The sequence below is a fragment of the Bufo bufo genome, chromosome 2 (genome assembly GCF_905171765.1).
Source record: "Bufo bufo chromosome 2, aBufBuf1.1, whole genome shotgun sequence".
Taxonomy (NCBI): Eukaryota; Metazoa; Chordata; class Amphibia; order Anura; family Bufonidae; genus Bufo; species Bufo bufo.
In genome coordinates this window covers 176,542,500-176,567,604 of record NC_053390.1, presented here as the reverse complement: position 1 = coordinate 176,567,604, position 25,105 = coordinate 176,542,500, and the positions used below count along the sequence as shown (strand labels likewise).

General features: G+C 44.7%; 1 protein-coding gene across 2 annotated transcripts in view; it reads right to left on the bottom strand.

Annotated features, from left to right (window-relative positions):
- Positions 1-25,105, bottom strand: part of DMXL1 (Dmx like 1) — a 162,070-nt gene that overhangs the window by 84,617 nt on the left and 52,348 nt on the right. For both annotated transcript variants that reach the window (XM_040421671.1, XM_040421670.1), the window contains exons 8-18: positions 23,291-23,469; positions 21,474-21,663; positions 18,130-18,298; positions 17,341-17,553; positions 16,197-16,453; positions 15,422-16,100; positions 14,436-14,557; positions 13,943-14,032; positions 13,747-13,852; positions 12,139-12,258; positions 1,240-1,458 (exon numbers count right to left, since the gene is read on the bottom strand). In XM_040421671.1, coding sequence (XP_040277605.1) covers positions 1,240-1,458; positions 12,139-12,258; positions 13,747-13,852; positions 13,943-14,032; positions 14,436-14,557; positions 15,422-16,100; positions 16,197-16,453; positions 17,341-17,553; positions 18,130-18,298; positions 21,474-21,663; positions 23,291-23,469 — 2,344 coding nt within the window. The remainder of the gene's footprint in view (positions 1-1,239; positions 1,459-12,138; positions 12,259-13,746; positions 13,853-13,942; positions 14,033-14,435; positions 14,558-15,421; positions 16,101-16,196; positions 16,454-17,340; positions 17,554-18,129; positions 18,299-21,473; positions 21,664-23,290; positions 23,470-25,105) is intronic.

Sequence of the window (25,105 nt, the reverse complement as noted above, 5' to 3'; positions counted from 1 at the left end):
TTATCAAAATTCCTGACCTTTCAACATACAGTACAGACCAAAAGTTTAACACACCTTCTCATTCAAAGAGTTTTCTTTATTTTCATGACTATGAAAATTGTAGATTCACACTGAAGGCATTAAAACTATGAATTAACACATGTGGAATTATATACATAACAAGCAAGTGTGAAACAACTGAAAATATGTCATATTCTAGGTTCTTCAAAGTAGCCACCTTTTGCTTTGATTACTGCTTTGCACACTCTTGGCATTCTCTTGATGAGCTTCAAGAGGTAGTCCCCTGAAATGGTTTTCACTTCACAGGTGTGCCCTGTCAGGTTTAATCAGTGGGATTTCTTGCCTTATAAATGGGGTTGGGACCATCAGTGGCGTTGAGGAGAAGTCAGGTGGATACACAGCTGATAGTCCTACTGAATAGACTGTTAGAAATTGTATTATGGCAAGAAAAAAGAAGCTAAGTAAAGAAAAACGAGTGGCCATCATTACTTTAAGAAATGAAGGTCAGTCAGTCAGCCGAAAAATTGGGAAAACTTTGAAAGTAAGGGCTATTTGACCATGAAGGAGAGTGGTGGGGTGCTGCGCCAGATGACCTGGCCTCCACAGTCACCGGACCTGAACCCAATCGAGATGGTTTGGGGTTAGCTGGACCGCAGAGTGAAGGCAAAAGGGCCAACAAGTGCTAAGCATCTCTGGGAACTCCTTCAAGACTGCTGGAAGACCATTTCTGCTGCTGTAGGCTTTTGAAATATCTGCACTTGATGAACCTTACAAAAAAATGTGGACATTAAAGGGGTTTTGCGAGTTCAGGGGAAAAAAAATTGTCCAAGAAGGAAAAATGTGATGAAACAAACGGGTCAATTACACACCTGATAAATCCCCTGCAGCTCAAAAGCTGGTTGTGACTACCCACAAGACCACTGCAACCAAACACGGCCTCAGAGGTGTACAGATTGAGACTGGGCAGGCATACCATCACTGCAGTAAAGTACATAGATGCCAGCAGCGAGCTCCGGTGCTGTGGGGGGAATTTATCAGGTAACTGTTCTTTTGTTATTTTATGACATTTCACCATTTTTTTCCCCGAAGTCTAGAAAGCACTTTAACAAACAAAAACTCAAAATGACAAAATGTGGGACTGGAAGAAATGTAATATCTGTGGCCTTATAGGACAGTTATGTACAAATATTTTCATTTCTTACACTGGACTTTCTCTTTGTACAATAACCAAATTATTACCTGCAGACGGCTTAACACTAATTAATTCCACGCCATCAGGCAAACTCATTTCTCGGCTATACACAAGCTCAGAGGAAAGGGACATCTTGCTAGTACTCTGTAAATTTGCTTTACAGGTCTGGTATCTTTGAGTAAGTGGAGACCGAACCTTTTCTCCTGAGGCAGAACTGAAAGAGTCATCTCTTGGTGAATTATTTTCTGAGGAGCTAGATTTTTCCTCTGTGAAATAGAAAAATATTTAATTAACAAGCATAATCAAAATAATTGTTATAAATACATGAAAGCATATAAGAAACCAAGATATTAAGAATGCCCTTTTAACCTTGCCCTAAAAAAAAAGAAGAAAAAAAAAAGAAAAAAGAAAAAAGCGCTGTACTATACATAAAACTAAAGCCGAATGCACACGGCCATGGAACACGGACGTGAGCGGTCCGTGGTATCCCGGCCTGGCATCCTGCTGACAGCAGGAGTGCACGGCGGCATTGGTTGCTATGACGCTGTGCGCTTCATGCCACCGCTGCACCACAGTAGGTGGCATGAAGCGCACGGAGTCATAGCAACCAATGACGCCGTGCGCTCCTGCTGTCAGCAGGATGCCAGGCCGGGATACCACGGACCGCTCACGTCCGTGTTCCACGGCAGTGTGCATTCGGCCTAAGGGTACTTTCACACTAGCGTTTTTCTTTTCCGGCACAGAGTTCCATCACAGGGGCTCTTTACCGGTAAAGAACTGATCAGGCATATCCCCATGCATTCTGAATGGAGAGCAATCCGTTCAGGATGTCTTCAGTTCAGTCATTTTGACTGATCAGGCAAAAGATAAAACCGCAGCATGCTACGGTTGTATCTCCGGCGAAAAAAACTAAAGACTTGCCTGAATACCGTATCCAGCATATTTCCCCATAGGAATGTATTAGTGCCGCATCCGGCATTCAAAATCCCTGATCCGTCCTTCAGGTCTGCGCATGCGCAGACCGGTAAAAATGTGAAAAAAGATACAAGACAGATCCGTCTGTCCGCATGACAAGCGGAGAGACTGATCCGTTCTTGCAATGCATTTGTGAGACTGATCCGCATCCGGATGCGTCTCACAAATGCTTTCAGTCACATCCAGAAACGACGACGGAACTGCTTGCCGGATCACACTGCCGCAAGTGTGAAAGTAGCCCAACATACCAAAAACGGGGATGAATTTCATGCATAATTTCCACATATTTAACAAGCATCTTTGGATTTGTAAGGATATGAGAAGAGGAGCCTAATATGGCTCTTTCAAACTATATATGTGTGCCGTCTCTTGTACAGCATTATGTCATGAATATGTCTGTTTGTATGGCTTTTTATCTTTTTAGATGAATAAACTACAGATTTTAATAAAAGCTGGATTTCTCAATATTTTTGTTTGCTACACCTGATCCAAACGATATCCATGCTTCCGAGAATTATCCACAGATGAGCTGGACTTGTGCTTTATATTTAACCCCTTTAACCCCCCAGGCCATTCTGAGATTGTTTTTTCGTCACATATTGTACTTCATGACACTGGTAAAATGAAGTAAAAAAAAATAATTTTTATTTATAAAAAAAAATACCAAATTTACCAAAGATTTGTAAAAAAAAAAAAAAAAAGCTAATTTCTAAGTTTCAATTTCTTTACTTCTATAATACATAGTAATACCTCCAAAAATAGTTATTATTTTACATTCCCCATATGTCTACTTCATGTTTGGATCATTTTGGGAATGATATTTTATTTTTTTGGGGATGTTACAAGGCTTAGAAGTAAATCTAGAAATTTTTCAGAAATTTTCAAAAACCCAATTTTTAGGGACCAGTTCAGGTCTGAAGTCACTTTGCGAGGCTTACATAATAGAAACCACCCAAAAAGGACCCCATTCTATAAACTACACCCCTCAAGGTATTCAAAACTGATTTTACAAACGTAGTTAACCCTTTAGGTGTTCCACAAGAATTAATGGAAAATAGAGATACTATTTCAAAATGTCACTTTTTACTTTTACAAAGCAAGGGTTAACAGCCAAACCAAACTCAATATTTATGGCCCTGATTCTGTAGTTTACAGAAACACCCCATATGTGGTCGTAAACCGCTGTACGGGCACACGGCAGAGCGCAGAAGGAAAGGAATGCCATACGGTTTGTGGAAGGCAGATTTTGCTGGACTGTTTTTTTTGACACCATGTCCCATTTGAAGCCCCCTGATGCACCCCTAGAGTAGAAACTCCAAAAAAGTGGCCCCATTTTAGAAACTACGGGATAGGGTGGCAGTATTGTTGGTACTAGTTTAGGGTACATATGATTTTTGGTTGCTCTATATTACACTTTTTGTGAGGCAAGAAAACAAGAAATAGCTGTTTTGGCACCGTTTTTATTTTTTGTCATTTACAACATTCATCTGACAGGTTAGATCATGTGATATTTTTATAGACCACATGATCTATATGTAGTTTAACAAAAATCACAGCAGTGAGAGGTATTCTTTGATTGCAATTTATTTTTTGCAGGTAATATGCGACATTCATGTGAACGCGTTTTCGGCTGTATTAGCCTTCATCAGACACTATAGAACAGAGAATATCAGTGTCATATACATATATATATTAGGCTATCTTGTTATCTGATTGTTATGTCATCTTCATTATCATACTAGGGGTTATCTACTGTTTGATATGTTGTTCTCATTACCATACCAGTGACTATCTCAGGCTATAACTTATTAGAATGGACAGCATTAGAGGACCCTTATAGATCTGGTTTTTTCCTTAATCAATCTCTTCAGGCACCTCCGCATCGCCATACAAGTCCTATGTTATATGCCAGCGTGATATTATGTAGCTATTGAATTGGAATTCTACATCAGGATGATCCCTCATGAATTATCTGCTTGCCATTTTTTTGCTTTATTGTGCTTGTTTGTTCTTTTTCCTTTTGTTTTACCTTTTATGTACCTTTTGATTTATTGTCACCTACGGTGTATTACATAAGTTTATGCTTTGTGTATATATGTATATGACACTGATATTCTCTTTTCTATAGTGTCTGATGAAGGCTAATACAGCCGAAAACGCGTTCACATGAATGTCGCATATTACCTGCAAAAAATAAATTGCAATCAAAGAATACCTCTCACTGCTGTGATTTTTGTTAAACTACACTCTGGGGTGGGAACCCTATCCACAGCGGAGAAAACCCGGTGTGAACAAATTTGTTCTACTTATGATCTATATGTATACTTTTTTTTTATTTATGTAAGTTTTACAAAAATTGGATTTTTTGTACTCACCGTAAAATCCTTTTCTCGTAGTAGGCATTGGGGGACACAGCACCATGGGTATATGTCCAACTACCACTAGGAGGCACTAGACACAAAAAGTGTTGGCTCCTCCCCGTTGGGCTATACCCTCTCCACAGGCACAAGGCTATTCAGTTTGTACAAAAAGCAGTAGGAGAGAGAAAAAAAGCAAGGAACCAACAACTCCCGTACCGGGAAAGATCAAGAGACCAGCCCGGAAAATCGGAAGTAAAAACATAGGGTGGGATCTGTGTCCCCCAATGCCTACTACGAGAAAAGGATTTTACGGTGAGTACAAAAAATTTTCTCGTGCATGGCATTGGGGGACACAGCACCATGGGACGTCCCAAAGCAGTCCCCGAGGGTGGGAAAAGAACAGCCATGCCACCGGTTGGGTATACAGGTGCAGGAGAACCATGTGACCCAACAGTAGAAAACACGGAATGGGCAAGAGGTTCCATAACAAGGAAGAAGCCTCAAGGAAGAATCAGAGAAGACTGTCAGCAGCCCAGGAAAAATGCCTGGAAGAAAATCCCAAATGCAAGAAGGCGGCAAAAGGGAACACCGAGCTCAGCCAAGGGCTGGAGAAAAAATTAGAACAGCACCGCGTGTTGGGACTACCTAACGCTCTAAATAGTCTCAGACCCAAAGAGCGAAAAAAACCTGTGGTCAACCCCTGACAGGCCAGGGGAGAAAGGAAACAAGGAAGTACTGGAAGCCAAACGAGTGAGGGAAGCCATAGCAAGGCTCACATGTGAAGGGAGCAGGTCTCCCCTCACCACAAGGCAGATGATGAAGTTATGCGCCCTATTTAAAAGGCGAAAACCCAAGGCTGCTAGAGGAAACCGCCAACCCTTGGAGAAGGAGGGGGGTTGTAGGTAAAAGCCAGGAAAAAAGAGTAAGACCTGCGTCCCAAAAACAGGAGATGAGGCCCGAGCCTCGGAAAACAAGATATCACTGTGAAGCGTAAGACCAGAGGAAACTCTGGGCATGTGAAGCATCAGGGGAAAAAAGGAACCAGATACAGGCCCAGGAAATCTCAGCAGGACACACTGGACTGAAAGACATGGAAGTAGAAGGAGAGTACTCCAACCGCCGAAGGAGGAAAGGTTCTACAACAGGAGGAGGTCCCTCCCGAAGGAGACCATACGGCGGAATTGCAAACCGTTGTGCTAAACCACTCAATACCAGGTACTTGACGTGGGAGGATGGGAAAAGAGACACGAATCCCAAGAAGACCACAAGGCTATTGGAACCCATAAAGGGAACAATCAACCCAGGCCCCGATCCCCCCAAAAAAACGATTGCCATGCAGAACCTGAGTGGTCAAATAAACGGGGACCAGGGACTCCAGAAGGAGTACCCCGGATGGGCTCACAAGGAACCAGGAGCTGAACCACCAGAAGACAACGCAAGCCAGAATATCCAGGAAAGGAGAGATGAAACTACCATAGGGGAAGGGACATTGGCCATGGACAACTACCCGTTCCAAGAACAGTGACTAGCAAACTGTATACATTGTCCCAGAGAGGACAAGTACAGCAGCTCGGGATGTACCACAAAATTGACAGACATCCATATGCATAAGGAATGCAGAAGTCGCCATGAAAAAGCCGGGTGAGACTACACAGAAATGTAGAAACCAGCCGCGACCGGCGTACTGAAAACTCCCAGGGGGGAGAAAGTACCTGACAGGTGCAAACGACGGCAAGGTCCAAGGGGACTGCCCCTCTGTCATGAAGTACAACTAAGCAGAGAATATAAGGGAATACAGAGAACACCTGGACCCAGAAGGAACTACGGGACCCTGTCCGATGCCAGAGCAACCAGCTGAAAAATTACCTGCCAGGCAGGTGTGTGGCGCTCAGTGGTCCTGTCCCTGACCCGTCAGGGAGGACGTCCAGCGATGAAAAATGCTGATGACCCCAGAATGATTCTGTGTGGCGGAGGACATCCAGCGATGACCGAAAACTGCTGCAGCGGCCGATGCACACCAGCTACGTGCCCCAACAAGGTAGAAGATCCAGTGGAGATCCCTGTACTCCACCAGGAATGGGCCACTCTGTAATAGGAAACAACGCGAGTACTCCTCTATAACATGGGGTAACGCGAAGCGCAGCAAACCGTAGTACCTTATAGAGATGGCAAGAGCAACCCTAGCACAAAGGCCAACAACCACCTGGCCATGGTGTAGGGAGCATGGTTGAATGTGGACCACCCGCCAGATCAGAACAGATCAGCCATATACTGGAGCTACAATAAGTAGCACTAGACCGACAAGGTGGGGGTTGGGCTGGCCCACCCCTGCCAGATATGGAAACCATGCACATGCAGAACCAGGATGGCCTGTTGTAGACAGTGCCCTGAGAAGTACAAGGAGACCATTGAGTACGACAGAAACGGAGTGGAGATGTATGGAAGAACCAAAAGGGTGAAACCAACATCCGCAGCACAGATTAGAACCTGGGGGCAGAAAGCACCCTGTAATACAGAAACTGTATGGGCCACAGATTGCACCATAGCGCCCAGCACCTTGAGTAATACAACCACACGCTTAAAATATAGGGAAAGTGGCTGCATGTCTAAGGAGAGTGGAAACATAGCCACAGAATCTGGGAATGCTACTGCATTTGGAGGGTACAGGTACTCAACCTGTAAAGTAGAAATATGGCTGCGTAGTGCAGAAAACGACCAGAAAGGTGTAATGGGTACAGCATCTGGAGATGGTAGAGGTACTACCTTTAAGATCGGAGCAATGTGGCCACATGGTGCACCCTAGAACCAGAGAGGTGCAACGGCTACCGCGTTAGCAATGGTACCTATATTCCGCCCGGGAAGGGGAAAATAGGGCCGCACGGTACCACAAAGAACAAGACAGGTGCACACTACAATCAGGTAGGTGAAATGGCAACTGAAGGAGGCCCTCTATTTCGCCTGAAAAAAAGGGAAACAGGGCCGCATAGTACACCATAGAGCCAGACAGGTGTAACGGCTGCAGCATCAGAGACGGTGCAGGAACTCTACCTATGAAGGGAGTAAGATGGCCGTTTGGTGCACACTATGATGAGGTAGGTGCAATGACCACGGCAATTGGAGGAGGCCTCAATATCTCGTCCGGTAAGGGAGAGAAAATGCCACATGGTACACCATAAAGCCACACAGGAGCAACAGCTACAGCATCAGGAGATGGTGTAGGTACTCTACCTATGAAGGGACCAAGGTGGCAGCTTGGTGCCGACTAGAACCAGACAGAGGCAATTCTACGGCAATTGAAAGTGGCCTCTATATCTCGCCCGTAGGGAGAAATGTTGCCGCATAGAACACAATAGAGCCCGCCAGGGGTATTGGCTACAGCATCGGAGATGGTGTAGGTACTCTACCTAAGAAAGGGAGCAAAAAAGTCTGGGGACAGACAGGAGCAATTGCAATGGCAATTGAAGGAGGCCTGTATATCCCGCCCAGAAGGGAGAAATAGTGCCGCATGGAACACCATAGCGCCAGCCAGATGTATCGGCTACAGCATCAGGAGATGGTGTAGGTACTCTACCTAAGAAAGGAGCACAGTGGCTGGGAACAGACAGGTGCAATTGCCAAGGCAATTGAAGGCGGCCTGTGTATCTCGCCCGGAAGGGAGAAATAGTGCCGCATGGAACACCATAGAGCCAGCCAGGAGTAATGGCTTCAGCATCTGGAGTAGGTGTAGGTACTCTACCTATGAAAAGGAGCAAGGCGGATGGAAACAGACATATATAATTGCTTTTCCTTACCAACCAACAGGAGGCGCTTGCCAAGAACAGGGACCCCCGTTATGAGGTAGAGTGACGAACACCAGCACCAGGATGGGGACCCGGTGGAAACACTCTCAAATGTGTAGAGCATAGCCCCTGGTATAGGGGAACCAGGAAGGCTTGTCAGGTACAGCCTATGGCAGTGGTGCAGGTACCCCCCCTGTTAAGGAGAAGGCGTACGTACCAGAGACACCAAGTAGGTGACTCATTATGCTAAACACGGGGACGGCTGCCTTACCTGTGCGGTTGAATACCTGTGCAGTCAGGGGAGCGCCATCCGAAAATCCACTAGAGGGGATACCAACCCTGGGTAGGAGAGGTTCCTCCGTGCACGTTAGTCTTGACCTCCCAGAGGCTTCTGTATGGAGGAAGACCGCCTGATGCTCTGTTCCGAGGGAATCGGTGCAGAGGTGTCCCCCGAGGCAACGGATGGGGTGACGGGAAAGGATTCGTCACCAGCCTCAGGCCTGTCCTGGGGAGGACCCGAGGATGCCGAGGAGGGGTGGAATCCTGTTGAGACCACCCGAGGTTGTACTGTGAGCTACCCCTTGCCGGACCCGGTATCTGAGCATGCCTCATCTGCAGGGAGGACCCTGGGAGGGCATAGGTGGCCGCAATTGGATAGATAGCGGTCCAGCGACTCCGCCAGGGATTGGGAGAGTCGGACAAGGTTCCCATGGCTTTGACAAAGAGGGAGACCATTCAGAAGGGACCTACCCAAAAGGATTTGGTCAGGGGACACAATGGGGTCTGGAAAGAGGTACTTCACACAAGCAGGGACAGGCCGACCGCATGGCAGCCTTCGTAGACAGCGGACGCACGTGAAAAGACGTGGCGATCCGAGGAGAGGCTGGGAGAGGAGACCCTCATAGAGCAGCCAGCAGAGGCTGTCATATCTGGACCCGGATGCCATGTTCCCCAAAGAGGTGCTGCAGCAGCTATAGAGGCTGCAGGAGAAATGAAGCAATTGAGGAGGGGTGGGGGGGGGGGGGGGGGGAACGACTTGAGTGATCCCTATGTACAGCATTAGCTGCCTTCACACAGTACATAGGACAATGACCTAAAGGGGGTCTGTAGTTCTTTTAAACTGAGGATCTATCCACTGGATAGATAACCCACGTTAGATCCAGTAAAGGGAGGAGAGAGATAGCCCCTCCCGAGGGCCGGGCGGGGTCTGAAAAGCCCGGGAAGCAAGGAGGAGGGGCCGGGAAGATCGCGGCCTAGCAGGCCCAAAAGCCGGGGCCTCGATTTATGAGGCGGCCGGGAATGGAGCGAGGGGGGCGGGACGAATCGCGGCCGACCGAGGGGCCTCCGGACCCACAAAACTAGGTGAGGAGGGTGGGGGGGGGGAGCGACGCCTGGGGGTGGGCGGAACAGGGCAAACAGAGCACCTGGGAGCCGGGAACGGGCCATGGAAGATGAGGCCTAGTCCCTGCAAAAACCGGGGACTAAAGTAGCTGGGAAGGCCCAGAAGAAGCGACGCCTGGACTGTGTGGCCAGGGAGGAGAGAAAAACCAACCAAGGGGGAAGAGAAAGGTGGAGGAAGATGGAAGCTTCTCAGGACCCCCAGCTAAGGTGGATCCCACCCCCCTGGCCACAGGAGGGAACCTAACCCTGGGGCAGGGACAGGGGAGTATACTCACTATACTCACCATCTGATGTCTTCGGGCGCCGCAGGGTCACCCCTTCGGCAGACTCAACACGGGAACCGTGGGAATGCCGGCAAGCCACTGCGGATGCAGTCTGTGGGGACTGGGTGACCGGCGATGGTACAGAAGTACGCGCCCGCAGGGGGGGCAACTAAAGTGGAACACGATGGAGCCCCAGCCTGCAGCAGGTATAACGGTGGAGATCACCGAGACCTGCAGAAGAGAGAAAAAAAGAATAAAAAATAAAATAAAAAATAAACAGCAGGACCTGCAAAAAAGCAGGACAGGTCTGCCTCCTACGGACACTAGACAAAAACTGAATAGCCTTGTGCCTGTGGAGAGGGTATAGCCCAACGGGGAGGAGCCAACACTTTTTGTGTCTAGTGCCTCCTAGTGGTAGTTGGACATATACCCATGGTGCTGTGTCCCCCAATGCCATGCACGAGAAATCATGTTTTAGTGTTTCCATAGTCTGAGAGCCATAATTTTTTCAGTTTTTGGGCGATTATCTTAGGTAGAATCTCATTTTTTGCGGGATGAGATGACTGTTTTATTGGCACTATTTTGGGGTGCATATGACTTTGATCGCTTGCTGTTGTACTTTTTGTGATGCAAGGTGACAAAAAAATTATTTAGCACAGTTTTTATTGTTTTACGGTGTTAATCTGAGGGGTTAGGTCATGTGATATTTTTATAGAACCGGTCGATACGAACGCGGCGATACCAAATATGTATACTTTTTTATTTTATTTATGTCAGTTTTCCACAATAACAGCTTTTTTCAAACAAAAAAAAAAAGGATGTTTTAGTGTCTCCATATTCTGAGCCATAGTATTTTTTTCTTTTTGGGCGATTATCTTAGGTAGGGGCTCATTTTTTGCGGGATGAGGTGACGGTTTTATTGGCACTATTTTGGGGCGCGTGTGACTTTTTGATTGCTTGCTGTTGTACTTTTTGTGATGTAAGGTGACAAAAAAAATGGTTTATTTAGCACAGTTTTTATTTTTTACGATGTTCATCTGAGGGGTTAGGTCATGTGATATGTTTATAGAGCCGGTCGATACGGACGCGGCGATACCTAATATGTATACTTTTCCCGCACCCCTATTTTTTACCAATTTTTTTTAACTTTATTTGGGGAAAATTAAGTTTTTGTTTATTTTTACTTGAAACTTAATTTTTGGGGGGGAAAACTTTATTTTTTCAACTTTTTTTTCACTTTATTTTTTGTCCCACTTTGGGACTTGAACTTTTGGGGGTATATTCCTTTACAATGCATTCCAATACTTCTGTATTGGAATGCATTGGCTGTAAGAGTAATACTGTGTGTATTACTCATACAGCTTCCGGGGCCTGTGAGATCCAGGGGGCTGGATCTCACAGGCTCTTCACCGGAAGGCAGCGCAGATGCCTCAGGAAGGCATCGCGCTGTCTTTCATGCCATCGGGTCCCCCCCACGGCCCCATGGGGACCCGATGGCACTGCTGCCGCCGCCGCACCATAAAAGCCAAAACCGCAGGTTTGAATTGAGCATTTAGCCGAGGTGCCTGCTCAATGATTTGAGCAGGCACCTTGTTCCGATCAAAGCCCGCCGGTGATCGGAACACATGACGTACCGGTATGTCGTGTCCTTAAGGACTCGTGAAACATGCCGTACCGGTACGTCATGTGTTCGTAAGGGGTTAAAAAGGTTTTCCAAGATCTTCTAACTGACTTATCTTCAGGATAGGTCATCAGTATCTGATCGGTAGGGGTCTGACACTAGGGACTCCTGTTGATCGGCTGTTTGGGAAGGCACCGGTGCTCCTGTCAGCACCACAGCTTTCTCCCTGCTCACCAACGCCGTACATAGTATAGCGGCTGTGCTTGGTATCGCAACTCAGCCCTATTCACTTCTATGGGGCTGAGCCTCTCCTAGGCCAAGTGACCGATTAATAAGCAGTCACTGGCCTAGGAAAAGCTGTGAGAAGGCCATGGCGCTCACAGGAGCGTTGGAGCCTTCTCAAACAGCTGACCGGTGGGGATCCTGTGCGTCAGACCTCCACTGATCAGATAGAAAGTCTCAGAAAACCTCTTTTAGATATTAAGAATCTTCTTTTAACCTTGACCTAAAAAATAAAATAAAAGTACTATACACAAAACTAACATACCCAGAGCAACAGGGATGGATTTCAGGTGTAATTTCCACATATGTAACACAGAGTGCTTGTTTTTTGTGCATTCAATCACCACCAAGTAGAATTTTTCCGAAAATCCACTTTGAGAGCTTTCTACGAAAAAAAAGAAAAGAAAAAAGACTTAAAAGTCATAACAATTGTATAACCAAATAAGATGTGAAATCTTTGGATTTTGTGGTCCGATATAGTAATCATCCTAGGAGCAGAGAGACGTTATTGTTAATAATCACCAGGCTTACATCAGCGTTGAACACAGGATTGGAATAGTTGTCCTGAAAGACAGTCACATGCATCTGCTTCCCACAAGCATGCGAGGTCACATTTCCTGCGCTGCCGCTTATCAGTACTTTCATACGTTATCTTGCACAATACAAGTTTTGTTTGGAGCCTTCATGCCCTGAAAACATCATTCATCTACACACAGTAGGTGTCGTGCTTTTCTTGTCTTCTGGGTTGCTTTCACGAGCAGCAACCAATTTAATGCAAGATGGGAAATCTCAATTACAGTATTACACCAAGTAAAGCAGTGGAGTCAAGACTGCAGTATTCATTGCCGTATTTAGGACAGAAAAGTAATTATTAGAAATCTTCAGACTTTTTGGAATTGAAGAACTCCCAAATGCCATAGGAAGTGCCATAAGGCCACTTTTACAAAAATACTCCCATGTGTACGTGGCTCAAGCCCTTGACTCTTTGCTTGGTTCACTGACAAGGCAAACGCCCCCAGCCAGTCTACAGATTAGCTACTGCCATGATGTCTATGCAAGTTACAGTCATCACCCGGGAGCCAGATTTTCTGTTCATAAGCAGAACCAACAACATATTCAAAGTCTCAAATCTTCAATTTCACAAAAATTCACTAAAATAATGTTTCTAAAAACCAAACAAGTATTCTGTAATTACAAAACCCTTGTTACCGCTCAGCCGTTGCTCTGGTTGCGGTTTCTCTCCACTTCCTCTCGTCGGAATTTACGCACTGAGAGCGGCTTAGACTGCCTGCTCAGCCAAATACTGGCTGTGGTGGGTCACCTGTTGTGGCCACGGATGAGCTGAACAGACCAGCTGTTTCCAGCATGTCTAACCCAAAAAGAGGAAGTCACAGATTGGGGGATTAGTAACATTTGTTAGGTTTAAAATAGTAATGGGGTCTGAGAGGTAAAACCTATCGGACAGGAATACCCCTTTATGCCCTGCATTTGGCATATATGTTGGGAAAAGTTCCCAGCATGTATATCAAATGTATCCATAGAGCTCAATTTATACAGCAGAAGCTGGAAGAGTGCCCCCTCGTCCCGTGCCAGGCTAGTACATGTTTAATAACAATATGTTTATGCTGTAAGGAATACTGTAGTAGACTACGCTATAACACTGAAAGGCAAATAGTGAAAAATGGATATCACACATTCTGCTTTCACAAAGGAAGCCTAACAGCGACACATCCCTCTGTGTGCCTGTATAATGGGGAATATGTTGCAGCCTTCGTTGGTGGTCAGACTCCATTATGAGACATCAAGTAACATTATGTGACCAGAGCCTTCTTATGGTCAACCTAAACCACAAAAAAAAAAAAAAGCATATTACCAGAATCTGAAAGAAGACCACTTATTCCAGATGACCCTGTTTTCTTTAGATTTCCCAGTATGTAGTCTTCTTGAAAAACATGTAACAGCTGTGTTTTTCTTCCGTTCTAAGCAAAAAATACATAATTTAAATGAGTAGAAATTCAATTGGGCATCTGAAGTAGTGGATGCACTGATGTTCATCTTTCAAAGCTTACCAGGCTGGTAATGGCATCCAGCTCGATAATGCATCCCGGTCTAGCAGTAGATTGCTGACTAATGATGTTGAAAACCTCCCCAACGTATTTCTGAAAAGGAATATTATAATATTAATAACAAGGCCACTTTCATGATGCAATGAGGAAAAGATCACATTTGCATGTCTTCTATCTTGGCCTAAGGGTCCATTCACATGTCCGCAAAATGGTTGCGGAAAAAATCCAGACCCATTAATTTTTAATGGGGCTGCAAAAGATGCGGACAGCACACAGTGTGCTGTCCGCATCCGCACTTCTGTTCACACAAAAAAATAGAATGCGCAAACACGGACAAGAAAAGGCATTTCTATTAAAGTGCCGGCCATATGTGTTCCATAAAATGCAAAACGCACATGGCCGGTGTCTGTGTTTTGCGGATCTGCAATTTGCGGACCACAAAACACTTGAACGGACCCTTAGGCTGAATTATTTACCCAGGACAGTCACTACTTACTGAGATCTCGGGGTTGGACAGCTCACACAGTAGCTTTTTGGCATCAATCACCGCTTGATACAATCTTAAATTCTGGCCATCACTTGCAACGAAACATGCACTCGGTGAATTGCAGTATGTTCCTGAAATGCAGACATTTGATAAATCTCCCTTTTTTGCTTTAACCAGTTGAGCGCCCACTGTAAATATATGTCCACATGTACTGGGCTTTGTGCAGAGTCGACATATATTTACATCCATTCTTCTGCTTCTGATGTGCCCCCACAGCAACACCCAACACCCAGATCCTGACAATACTAAGCCTCTGGTCCTGGGGACATCATCAGGACCCAATTGATGATGTGATCACCATCATGGCGATCACAGGAAAAATGTATTGTAGCCACAAATTTTCACAGGGTTTGTGCCATAAAAAAAAAATCCTCTCTCCTCATGTCTAGTGTGAAAGTTAGAAAGGTATACAGTATAAACATACATTTACCTAAATCTGTTATTAACCCTTTCCTGCCTGTCTCAACTCCAAATAATGCTCTCATGGTATAGTCCTCACCATTTTATGTAGTCTGATAGCACTACGCACAGGAAAATGAGGGGGAATTTATATTTGGAGTAAAATTATTTATTGAACAACCTTATAAAAGAGTATAAAATAACAAGAAAACTATTTGTTTCTGCTCATGCTTCATTACATAAGACTGATACAATAAAAATATTCACTTCAAACTGGAAAATAATGAGAAAAAAATTAAAATATTTGGCACACTAAGAAATAAAGGTAAAACATAATCCCATTTATAATGCACCATTCCAAAATGCTCAATTTTCTCTGGGCATCAAGGCTCAAAAAAGCCCAGGTAATGAAAGGGTTAAACGACACCTTCAGCAAGAATTTGTAATTTTATTGCAAGAATAGATATTACAAAAAGATAATGATCCGACGTAACTAGTAATAATTCTTCAAATGGGATATAAATAAGAGTGCTCACCTAGGCAGTGGCTTGGTATAAGAGTTGGGAGCCAGGCAACATTTGAGAAAGCAGAAACGTGAAGCGAATTAATACGAGCCAGCTCGGAAACGCCACCAGAAAAAGACAGGGGTCCAACAGGGTCCACCCTCCAGAGGATGAGTTCACTATACACTGCATTTGGGTCTTGCCAGGTTTTGTCTACATCTGATTCATTTTGATTGCAATTAAAATCTCCACGGGACGAGTCAGGAGACTCTCTGACCCCATTGTCTTCTACTGGATGCAGAGCGTTGTGATGAGAGGTTGTCAGCAGTAGGGGCAGCACGGAATGACAGGCTAGGTCATTGAGGTGAAAGCGATGACCACAGTATCTGGACTTGTGAGAAATGCTGAGCACGGTTGAAAAGGCGGACTCCTCAGCAAAGCTAACCTGCCATTGATTTAGCGACCCATCTGCGTGCTTGGAGATCATCAAGACATTAGGGGTGAAAATGCTCAGTTTCAGACTGCTGGATGCTTTGGTCTGTCCAGCGGATATTAGCATTGAAGATGAATGTGCCATACCAGAGGGCTTTTGTTTGCCCTGCTGAATAGCCAACTCTAAATTTTTCGTGCTGGCATACATCACAATACTCCTGCAAAGAGAATTGGCATCTCCGGTTGGGAATGCTACTGGAATTCTACATGAAAAAGACACCTAATAAAAAAAAAATTAAAAAAAAAAAAGAGTGAAAGCAGGAAAGTCTTCTAATAACTAGAACTCTAACAAAAAGTGAATTCAGTACGAACATACCTGCACTTGACGGAACATGCCAGGCTGATATTCATCCAGCCAATCGACATGCCATACAAGCAAAGAGCCATCCACAGGATGAATACTAAACAACATGTCTGGGTTCTTGTTCCATTCTGACAGCAGGAATTCTATTTCATGATCAATAACAGATGATGGGAAGGAAACTTGGGAAGCATTTGTCACGGCCTTCTCACCAGTCACCTCTTTCTTTTCGGTGCCCACTTTCTTATCAGTTTCCCCAATATCATCATTTTCTAAGACAAACAAGAGAAACTGTAATGAGCACGAGAATATTTTATTCAGATATGTACATTAAGCCAGAACAAGCAGAAAAGTAGCAGCACAGTATTTAAGAAACTGGACTTTAACTCTCTAAATGACAAAAATAGCTCCCAAAAATGCAGGACTCAATTTTCTTGAAATAAGTGAACATCTTCTAGACAGCAAGGAAGGCGTAGAATACTCCAGCGGTGGATGTGCCGTAGCCGGCGCCTCTACAAAACTTTGGCGGCTCCACCGCCAGGGCAGAGGTTAAGACCAGCGTCTAAAACGCTGGTCTTAATAAGTGACCCCTATGATATCTGAATTGTGCTTCTCAATCTAAAATGAAATAAAAAGGATTTTTTTTCATATTAGCAACACTTTTCTATATGCCCCTTGCATAGTATGTCTATGAGGACACTATCCCTTTAATTTACCTATTAAATGGCATTTTGATTATAAAAAAGCCCCCCCATATGCCGGGCCCCCCACGCTGAACATTGTGAGTAATGCTAGGGAGGCTTGTCCCCGCCCCCGTCTGTCATTGGCTGACAACTGCATTGACAGTGATAGGTTCTGTTTAAAGGGCTTATTCAAGACTATAAAATGCTCTCCCATATGCTGGGCCCATCGCAATGAATATACTTACCTGGCTCCCCACACCGCCACTGCTACTTCTCCCCGTGCACAGATGAAAACATCCGGTGTCGGGGGGGGGGACAGCCAGTGGCAGACGGGGATGAGCCTCCCTAGCATCCTTATTACAGCTTGACATGTTGAGGGTGTGGGATCAATTACCAGTCTCAGAAGTGCAATATTCAGTGGTTGTTTCAGAATGAATACTGGGACAGGACCAATGCCTATCAAATACAGCACAAACCTTCATCTGAATTCCCTTCCACCTGGTTGGTTTCGTCAGTATTAGCTTCTGAAGACTGCTGCTCGACGCTCTTCTTCAGTTGTTGAAGGAAGACTTCCATAGACAAGGAAAAATGCAACTCCTTGTTATTTAGCCAATGTACAACAAAAGGGCCATTGTTTTCTTCAGTTTCTCCAAGACTCATTGATGATATGGAAGGAAGCAGAGGAATGTCTGTGGAAATAAAATGTTACAAGAAGGAACTTAATAAAAAAAATACTGACAGACTTTACTTTCATAAACCTTGCACTATGGTCTAGTATTTAAATGACCCACATATGACCAGGCGATGCTGCTTCTCATCGTCAGTTTACAAATCTGCTGCATCTGAAAGGGCTATTATTGTGGAGTAGCAACAGCTCGGCTCTGAAGTGATCGGCAATGCAACCTCAGAGCAGGTCTGAAGAACATGATGTGGAAAAGTCTCCTCCTGCACCACGCACCACAAAAGATCCAACCTGCATCTGGATGGGACATTAGCACAAGAACTGTCCAAAGCTGCACACAAGCCTGAGATCACTGCAAACAATGGAGAGTGTCTCACTATCTTGCAGTCAATGATGCCTATATTAAAGCATGGTGATCACTGCACAATCTAGCGATAAATCACGTTCCGCAGGCTCTAGATGTTGGAGAAATACAGTACTTGGAAAATCTCTCTACAAGGACAGAAGCGGGTAAAACATTTCCAAGTGGTGAATGGTAAATTCTGCACACGGATCCGGCTTACGACTACTGCGCACATCTCACCTGTGGCTGGATTAATGCTGGCAGCAATGTGAAAGTGACAAAGTGCATTGCCATGGAAGGGTGTATTCCGATGAACCTCATGAGCGTCATGCTGGTGAGGAGGATATCCAGTATGTGCCACCAATGCTAAAGACCGTCTCCTTCCTCTGCGAAAATGCCTCAGATTCAACTGTGCATAGGAAAGTGCAAGCAGTTATTCACAGTGCTTTATAGCAAACCTATCATATTCATTACAAACACATATGTGCCCGATTAGTGGGGGGGGGGGGGGGCCCACTGCTGGTTCTTGCCCATCATAAAAAATGGGGCCCTGCGCCCCCCCCCCCCCGTATAAATGGGGTGTCAGCCACACATGCATGCTTCTGCTCCATTCAACCCTATAGGGCTCTTAGAGACGGCCAAGTACAAACATTCAGCTATCGACAGTCCCATAGAGTTGAATGGAGAGACAGCAAGCATGTGTGACCGCTGCTCTATTCAAATGGGGGAACACAGGGCCCCATTCTTGTGACCGACAAGGGCCCAGCAGTCAGATTCCTCCAGATCAGACACTTATTCCCCATCCTGTGAGCAGGTGATGGCTTTTCTAATGGACAACCCATTCATTGTAGAGTAAATCAACAGTACATGTGAACACATGAAAGTACCAGTAAGGCCCACAGGAACTTTTTAATTTCTGCATTCCATAGCCATAACATTTTTATTTTTCCGTTGTGTGAAGGCTTATTTTCTTGGAGCGCACTATATAACTTACTTTTATTAACTGTTTTAAATAGGGAAATGAAAATTTTTTGATTTAAAATGTTTCACTATTCAGCACGCAGAATAACTAACCTCATAGGTTTTCTACCTATATGATGTATAGGAGGAAAGCTGCCAATCAGCGGCAAGGGTAAGGGCAGAGAGAGCTGGGGTTCTTGAGGTCTCCTGAGCTTGTGCAATGTGTTGAACAGCTCCAACACTCGGCTAAAGTTAAAGGGGTTGTCCGGGTTCAGAGCTGAATCCGGACATACCCAGAATTTCACCTAGGCAGCCCTCTGATGTTAGCATCGGAGCATTTTATGTTCCAATGCTCTCCCTTGCCCTACGCAGGATCGCGCAGGGCAAGGGCTTTTTATTTTATTTACAATAACACACTGCCGGGCAGAGGCTTCCACCCAGCAGTATGTTCGGTGACGTCACCGGCTCTGATGGGCTGGCTTCAGCGCTGCCTTAGCCGTTGTACAGGCTAGGGCAGCGCTAAAGCCCGCTCATCAGAGCCGGTGACTAGGGATGAGCGAATCAACTTTGGATGAAACATCCGAAGTCGATTTACATAAAACTTTGTTCTAATACTGTATGGAGCAGGAGCTCCGTGCAGAATTAGAATGTATTGGCTAAGTTATTGCTTCACAAAGTCACGCGAGACTGCGCAATAACTTCATAAAATAAAGAGTTTAGTAAATGTTTTTTTACAGTACAAATTAATTTTATGAAGTTATTGCGCAAAGTCTTTCGAGACTTTGTGAAGCAATAACTTCGGCTCATCAGAGCCAATACATTCTAATACTGTACGGAGCTCCTGCTCCGTACAGTATTAGAACGAAGTTTTATGTGAAACGTTTTATGCGAAACGACGATGTTTCATCCGAAGTCGATTCGCTCATCCCCACCAGTGACGTTGCCGGGCTCACTGTTGGGTGGAAGCCTCCACCTGGCAGCCCAATACGTCACCGGAACTCCTGAACATGCCTTTGCCCTGTGCGATCGGGATCGGGAGCTCTGCCCATTCATTGTTCCAATGGCTCTGCAGGCTGGCAGCTCATGGGGTGTGTCCTTTCTGTTGCAGGCCCCTTCCTGTCACATGTCAAGGGGCATGTCCTTTCTGCTGCAGCTCTCGCCCTGTAACTGGCACAGCTTCTAACAGTATATAAAGCTGGTGGAAGTTGAAGGATGGAACTGAGCATGTACATCTACCTCAGCAATGTTGAACAGCAGGGGGCAGTAAACAGACGCATTTTATTGAATAACTCAGTGGTTATACTAAACATCTAATTAAAAGCCATTAGAGAAGTTTTTAGATCCAGCCGCTGGTTTGCAACAAGTAGAATATTGTTCTTGAGACAACCCCTTCAACTCCAACTGTAGCAGCAGGAATTATAAATAGTATAGTCAAAGAAAGCTCCATTGATTTAAGCCTTTCTGAAGACGCACATACAGTATATACCTTTGTTATTGCAAAATACATCATTATAGCAAGATACACCATCTACGTTAAACGGACACATTTTGCTAAATCAGTAGTATAAGTAAAGGGACTATATAGTGGCTCCCTTCCCTTGGTCATATACATACACACTTAGGATCTAACTTTGCACGGCCTGGATGATATGTTTGTAGCCACTTTGTTAACATACAGTATATACTCGAGTATAAGCCGACCCGAATATAAGCCGAGGCCCCTAATTTTACCCCCAAAAATTGGGAAAAATTATTGACTCGAGTATAAGACTAGGGTGGGAAATGCAGCTATAATGCAGAGTGTATGTGTATATAATGCACACACTCTACATTATATACTCACATCTGCAAGAGGGTGACTCAGATTGATGGGAGTCTGACTCTGACTCCCTGTATTTAATGCAGAGTGTGTGCATTATATACACACACACTCTGCATTAAATACAGGGAGCCATCCACAGATCCCCCCTAAACAGTGCCATCCACAGATCCCCCCTAAACAGTGCCATCCACAGATCCCCCCTCCCCTAAACAGTGCCATGATGGCACTGTTTAGGGGAGGGGGGGAGATCTGTGGATGGCACTGTAGAGGGATCTGTGGATGGCACTGCCATCCACAGATCCCCCTACAGTGCCATCCACAGATCCCCCTCCCCGACGCTCACAGCAGTATATTTATAAACGAATCAGTAACTACCGGTACTTTAACTTTAATCATTGCTCATTGCTGAGCTCTTTACTCGGATTATTTGGATAACTTACTTTGTCTTAGCTCCGGTAATAGCAGGCAGTGCGGGGGGGCGGCGCTCATTCACTGACGTCACGCGCCTGCTCCCACTAGGCGGCACAGGTGCGTGACGTCAGTGAGTGAGCGCCGCCCCCCGCACTGCCTGCTATTACCGGAGCTAAGACAGACCTAGACTCGAGTATAAGACGAGGGGGCTTTTTGAGCACAAAAATATGTGCCAAAAAACTCGTCTTATACTCAAGTATATACGGTACTACTTTTGTGTGGGCCTCTAACTTGTAACGAGACCGCTTCCAAGCGAATTTCCCCTTTTACAGATCTGCGCTAAAGGAAATAAAAACGCGACAGACCTGACTTAGATAACTGCAGTTCTCACCTCCAGTGCACTTTGCACTCGCTCTTTACTCGATGGATTTCTTTTGAAGTTATTATTTAAGCCGTCTGACTCGGTTTTTTGGCTAAACCCATCGCCATATAAAAGGCTGTCATTGGGCAGCAATGTCTCTGCCCAGAGCCGGCAGACATTGTCTTTGCAGCATGTAAGAAGAACATTACATACAGAGCATCTGTGGGGAGGAAAAAAAAAAAAAAAAGTTATTTTTTTTATGTTTAGGAGTCAATTTTAATCGTTGTGCAAAGCTAAAAATTCCTAAAGGGATGTGTGATTGTAATATAGTAAAACTGATGCAGCTGCCTATGTTTGAGCCCTGTACCCGGCGCGTTTTCAGAACTGCGGCCTGCTTGTACAGATCAGTGCGGACATGCCTCGGTTCCCTCTGCCTGCACACAAGTCTAGAGATTTCTGATTCACATCCAAATTACAGCTGGGACTGCACATCAATATACAATGTACTGTTCTCAGTGAGAGCTACTGAACCATAAAATACATTGTGACTGGCAGAATTATAAGGAGGTAATTCCCTAGTGTCACACGTGGACAATTTGTCTAGGAACGCTCTATGCACGTGAATAAGATTTGTCGGGACTCACTGACCTGCTGCAAAGAAAAATCACACAGAAATCTCTGGCATAAACTTAGTTTTGTAGATACCTAATGTGTAAAATGCAATATGTAACACAATGTGTAGCCATCCAGTGCCAGTAGTCATTAGTATAACTTCAGCATATCAAGAAACCCCCCCCCCCCCCCCATAAAGGGTGAAGGTCACTGTTTTTTTTTACAAAGTCTCCTAATATTTGTTACTTAGCACAATTTAACATGTTTTAATTTTCTCAAAATCGTGGCATGGAGAAATATAAAAGGGAAAAGATTGTTTTCTCCTGGATATATATATACTCGTTACTTTGGCTTAAAATGGTTTTCAAGGTTAAGCCATCAATGTATATTTGATAGGTGTGGAACCCAGGTACTCCCTATGATCAGGAGAACGCAGGGAAAAATCAAAGCTGCGAGCTTGTGTTACTTGAATGGGACTAAACTGCAGTTTCAGGTAGAGTAGCATACCAATGAATGGCGCTGTGAGGAGTCTGTACGATTGGCTTAACTGGGGCTCAGACCGTCTGCAAAGTAGAGGAGACCAAACCTAAAACCTGAAAATGTGACTGGGGTCTCATGTTAGGGAGTCACATACAGTTTGAAAGGATCAGTAGTGTGCACCCTCAGCTGCCGCTTCAGTCAAATGTGGGACATGAGACCCTCAATTCTAGTAAACCTATGGACAGATAAGTTGTCATTTTGGGACGACCCCTTTACAGTGATTGTCAGTTCGCAGTGTTCGCCAGCGAACACATGCGGGCTGCCATCTTTAGTAAGGTAGACTCACTCGTCCAGCGATGCACATGTAAGCCCTTACCTGTGCATGTGCCGGGAGCCGGTCTGAAATCAAATGCAGTCACCGGGAGCAGGCAGTTCCGAGAACAGCCGCCGGGGGCCTTCATCGGGCTGTTCTCGGAACTGCCTGCTCCCGTTGACTGCATTTGATTTCAGACCGGCTCCCGGCACATGCACAGGTAAAAGGCTTACCTGTGCATCGCTGGATGGGTGAGTCTACCTTACTAAAGATGGCAGCCCGCATGTTTTCACTGGTGAACACTGCGAACTGACCATCACTGCCCCTTTATTTCTGGAGACCGAATAGGTTTAATCTCAAAACTGTAACATAATGAACTACAAAGAGTGAACTCCTGTGCAAATCAGAAGATCAGTCCTGTATGCCTTATAAATGCACTGACCGTGGCATGAATTTACTTGTCTTTCTCCAAGAAAACCCAGTCACTGCTCGAGGATGAGCAAGGTAGATAAAAGAGAAATCCACTTCTCCTTGACCTTCTTTCTCTGGGCTGGTAACCGGAGAATTAACAGCTGAGTGCCAGCTTTCAGTATTGTACCAGACCTTCACTAGGCAGTCATCCTGCAGAAGAAACAGATACAGAACATGCAGGTGAAAAAAGAAAACCTCAAGACACTTGAACAACACCCATCTTGTAAGCAGTGCCCACAGTGTAAAAGGAAATATACTGAAGACAGTGCTCTACTAAAGATCTTCTTCCTCTTTCATAAGATGAACAGGCAGATTAAAAAAAAAAACAAAAAAAAAAAAACACTACTCACACATCCCCCCCCCCCCCCCACAGTTGTCAGTCTTACTTCCCAGGTGCCCCTCCAGCCTTAACTTCCTGGTCCCTCTTGATGCCAACATTTGAAGTTGTGCCAACCACCTGCCAAAGTGGTATACCTACTCAAAATAGGAGGATGGTAGGCACACAACGAACAAACTGGCAAGCCAATAATAAAGTATGAACCCAGCCTAAGAGGTCACCTTCCTGGTTAATGTCCAGGCAGTACCCAGATGAACATTATTTTTACCATTTCCCAGGCAAAAAGAAATAGAGAATAAGTTACAAAAATGGATAACAGCAATGACAATGGTAAGGTTTCTGAAAAGGACACCTCCATTCGGAAGGGTTTTTATTTTTAAATTCAATATTCATGGAACATCGGGGGAAATTCATCATGAGGGTAATATCAGGAGTCAGTTTTGCAGTAGTCTTGCTGGAGTACCAAGTTGTTGCACGCCGTTGGTTACATCCAGTTATGTTGTATGTGACTCCAGTTATTCTACACAAACCTTGTACTGCTGGGAGTTTACACCTTTTTTTTTTTTTTTTATTTTATTTTTTTTTCATATAACTTTTTAAAGAAGCCTCACCTATAAATCTGGAGTCTGACTGAGTGCATGGAGTGATAAATCCCCCCCCCCCCATGCTTTTTATTTTGCAATTATTTTGTTCTATGCCATTAAAATTTAACACATTACTTGCTTTCTGTAGCAATAATCACAGAACAATAAAAATCCTGAATGGGATGGAACACTAATCTCAGTTTACAACACGGATGCACAGGGATGGGTACATCAGCAGGGTGATCCTCATCAGAATAGGAGGTGCAGGATTGGAATTCCCGCTCTACTATACTGGAAGATTCTCTATCCATAAATTGATTGGCACTCATTATCACTTTTATTTAAATGGTTTTCAATGGTTGTGAGGTGTTGAACGAATATCTCATCTAACATTACCTCCTGGCAATGTGCTGCTGACAAAAAACCATTTTTGTGGTCCCATAATAAAATGGCATCATCAGTCAAAGGAGCGATTGCATCAAATTTAGAGGGCGGTATAAGACAGGAAGAACTCTCCACGTCTTCCAATTTTTTACCATGTACCTTTGTATGGAATATCATAGTCCATGATACTATTCAATACAAGAAAAATAGAAGCATAATAAATTTATACCAACCCAACAAAGACCAAGAGAACACTATTTTGGTCTCCTTTGGGTTGTTGTAGAGCTGAGCCTGCTGCAACATTACTACATCTAACCAAGACACAGACTCAAAGCTACATCTGACATACTAAACTCTGCTACATCTAAAAACTGAACTCTATGGCATCATTCCTTCGCACAGATCAGTGCTAGTTGCAGCAGTCACTTATCCCTGCATTGAGACGTCATTGATGCAGCAGGAAGTGGAGATCTTTGGGAGA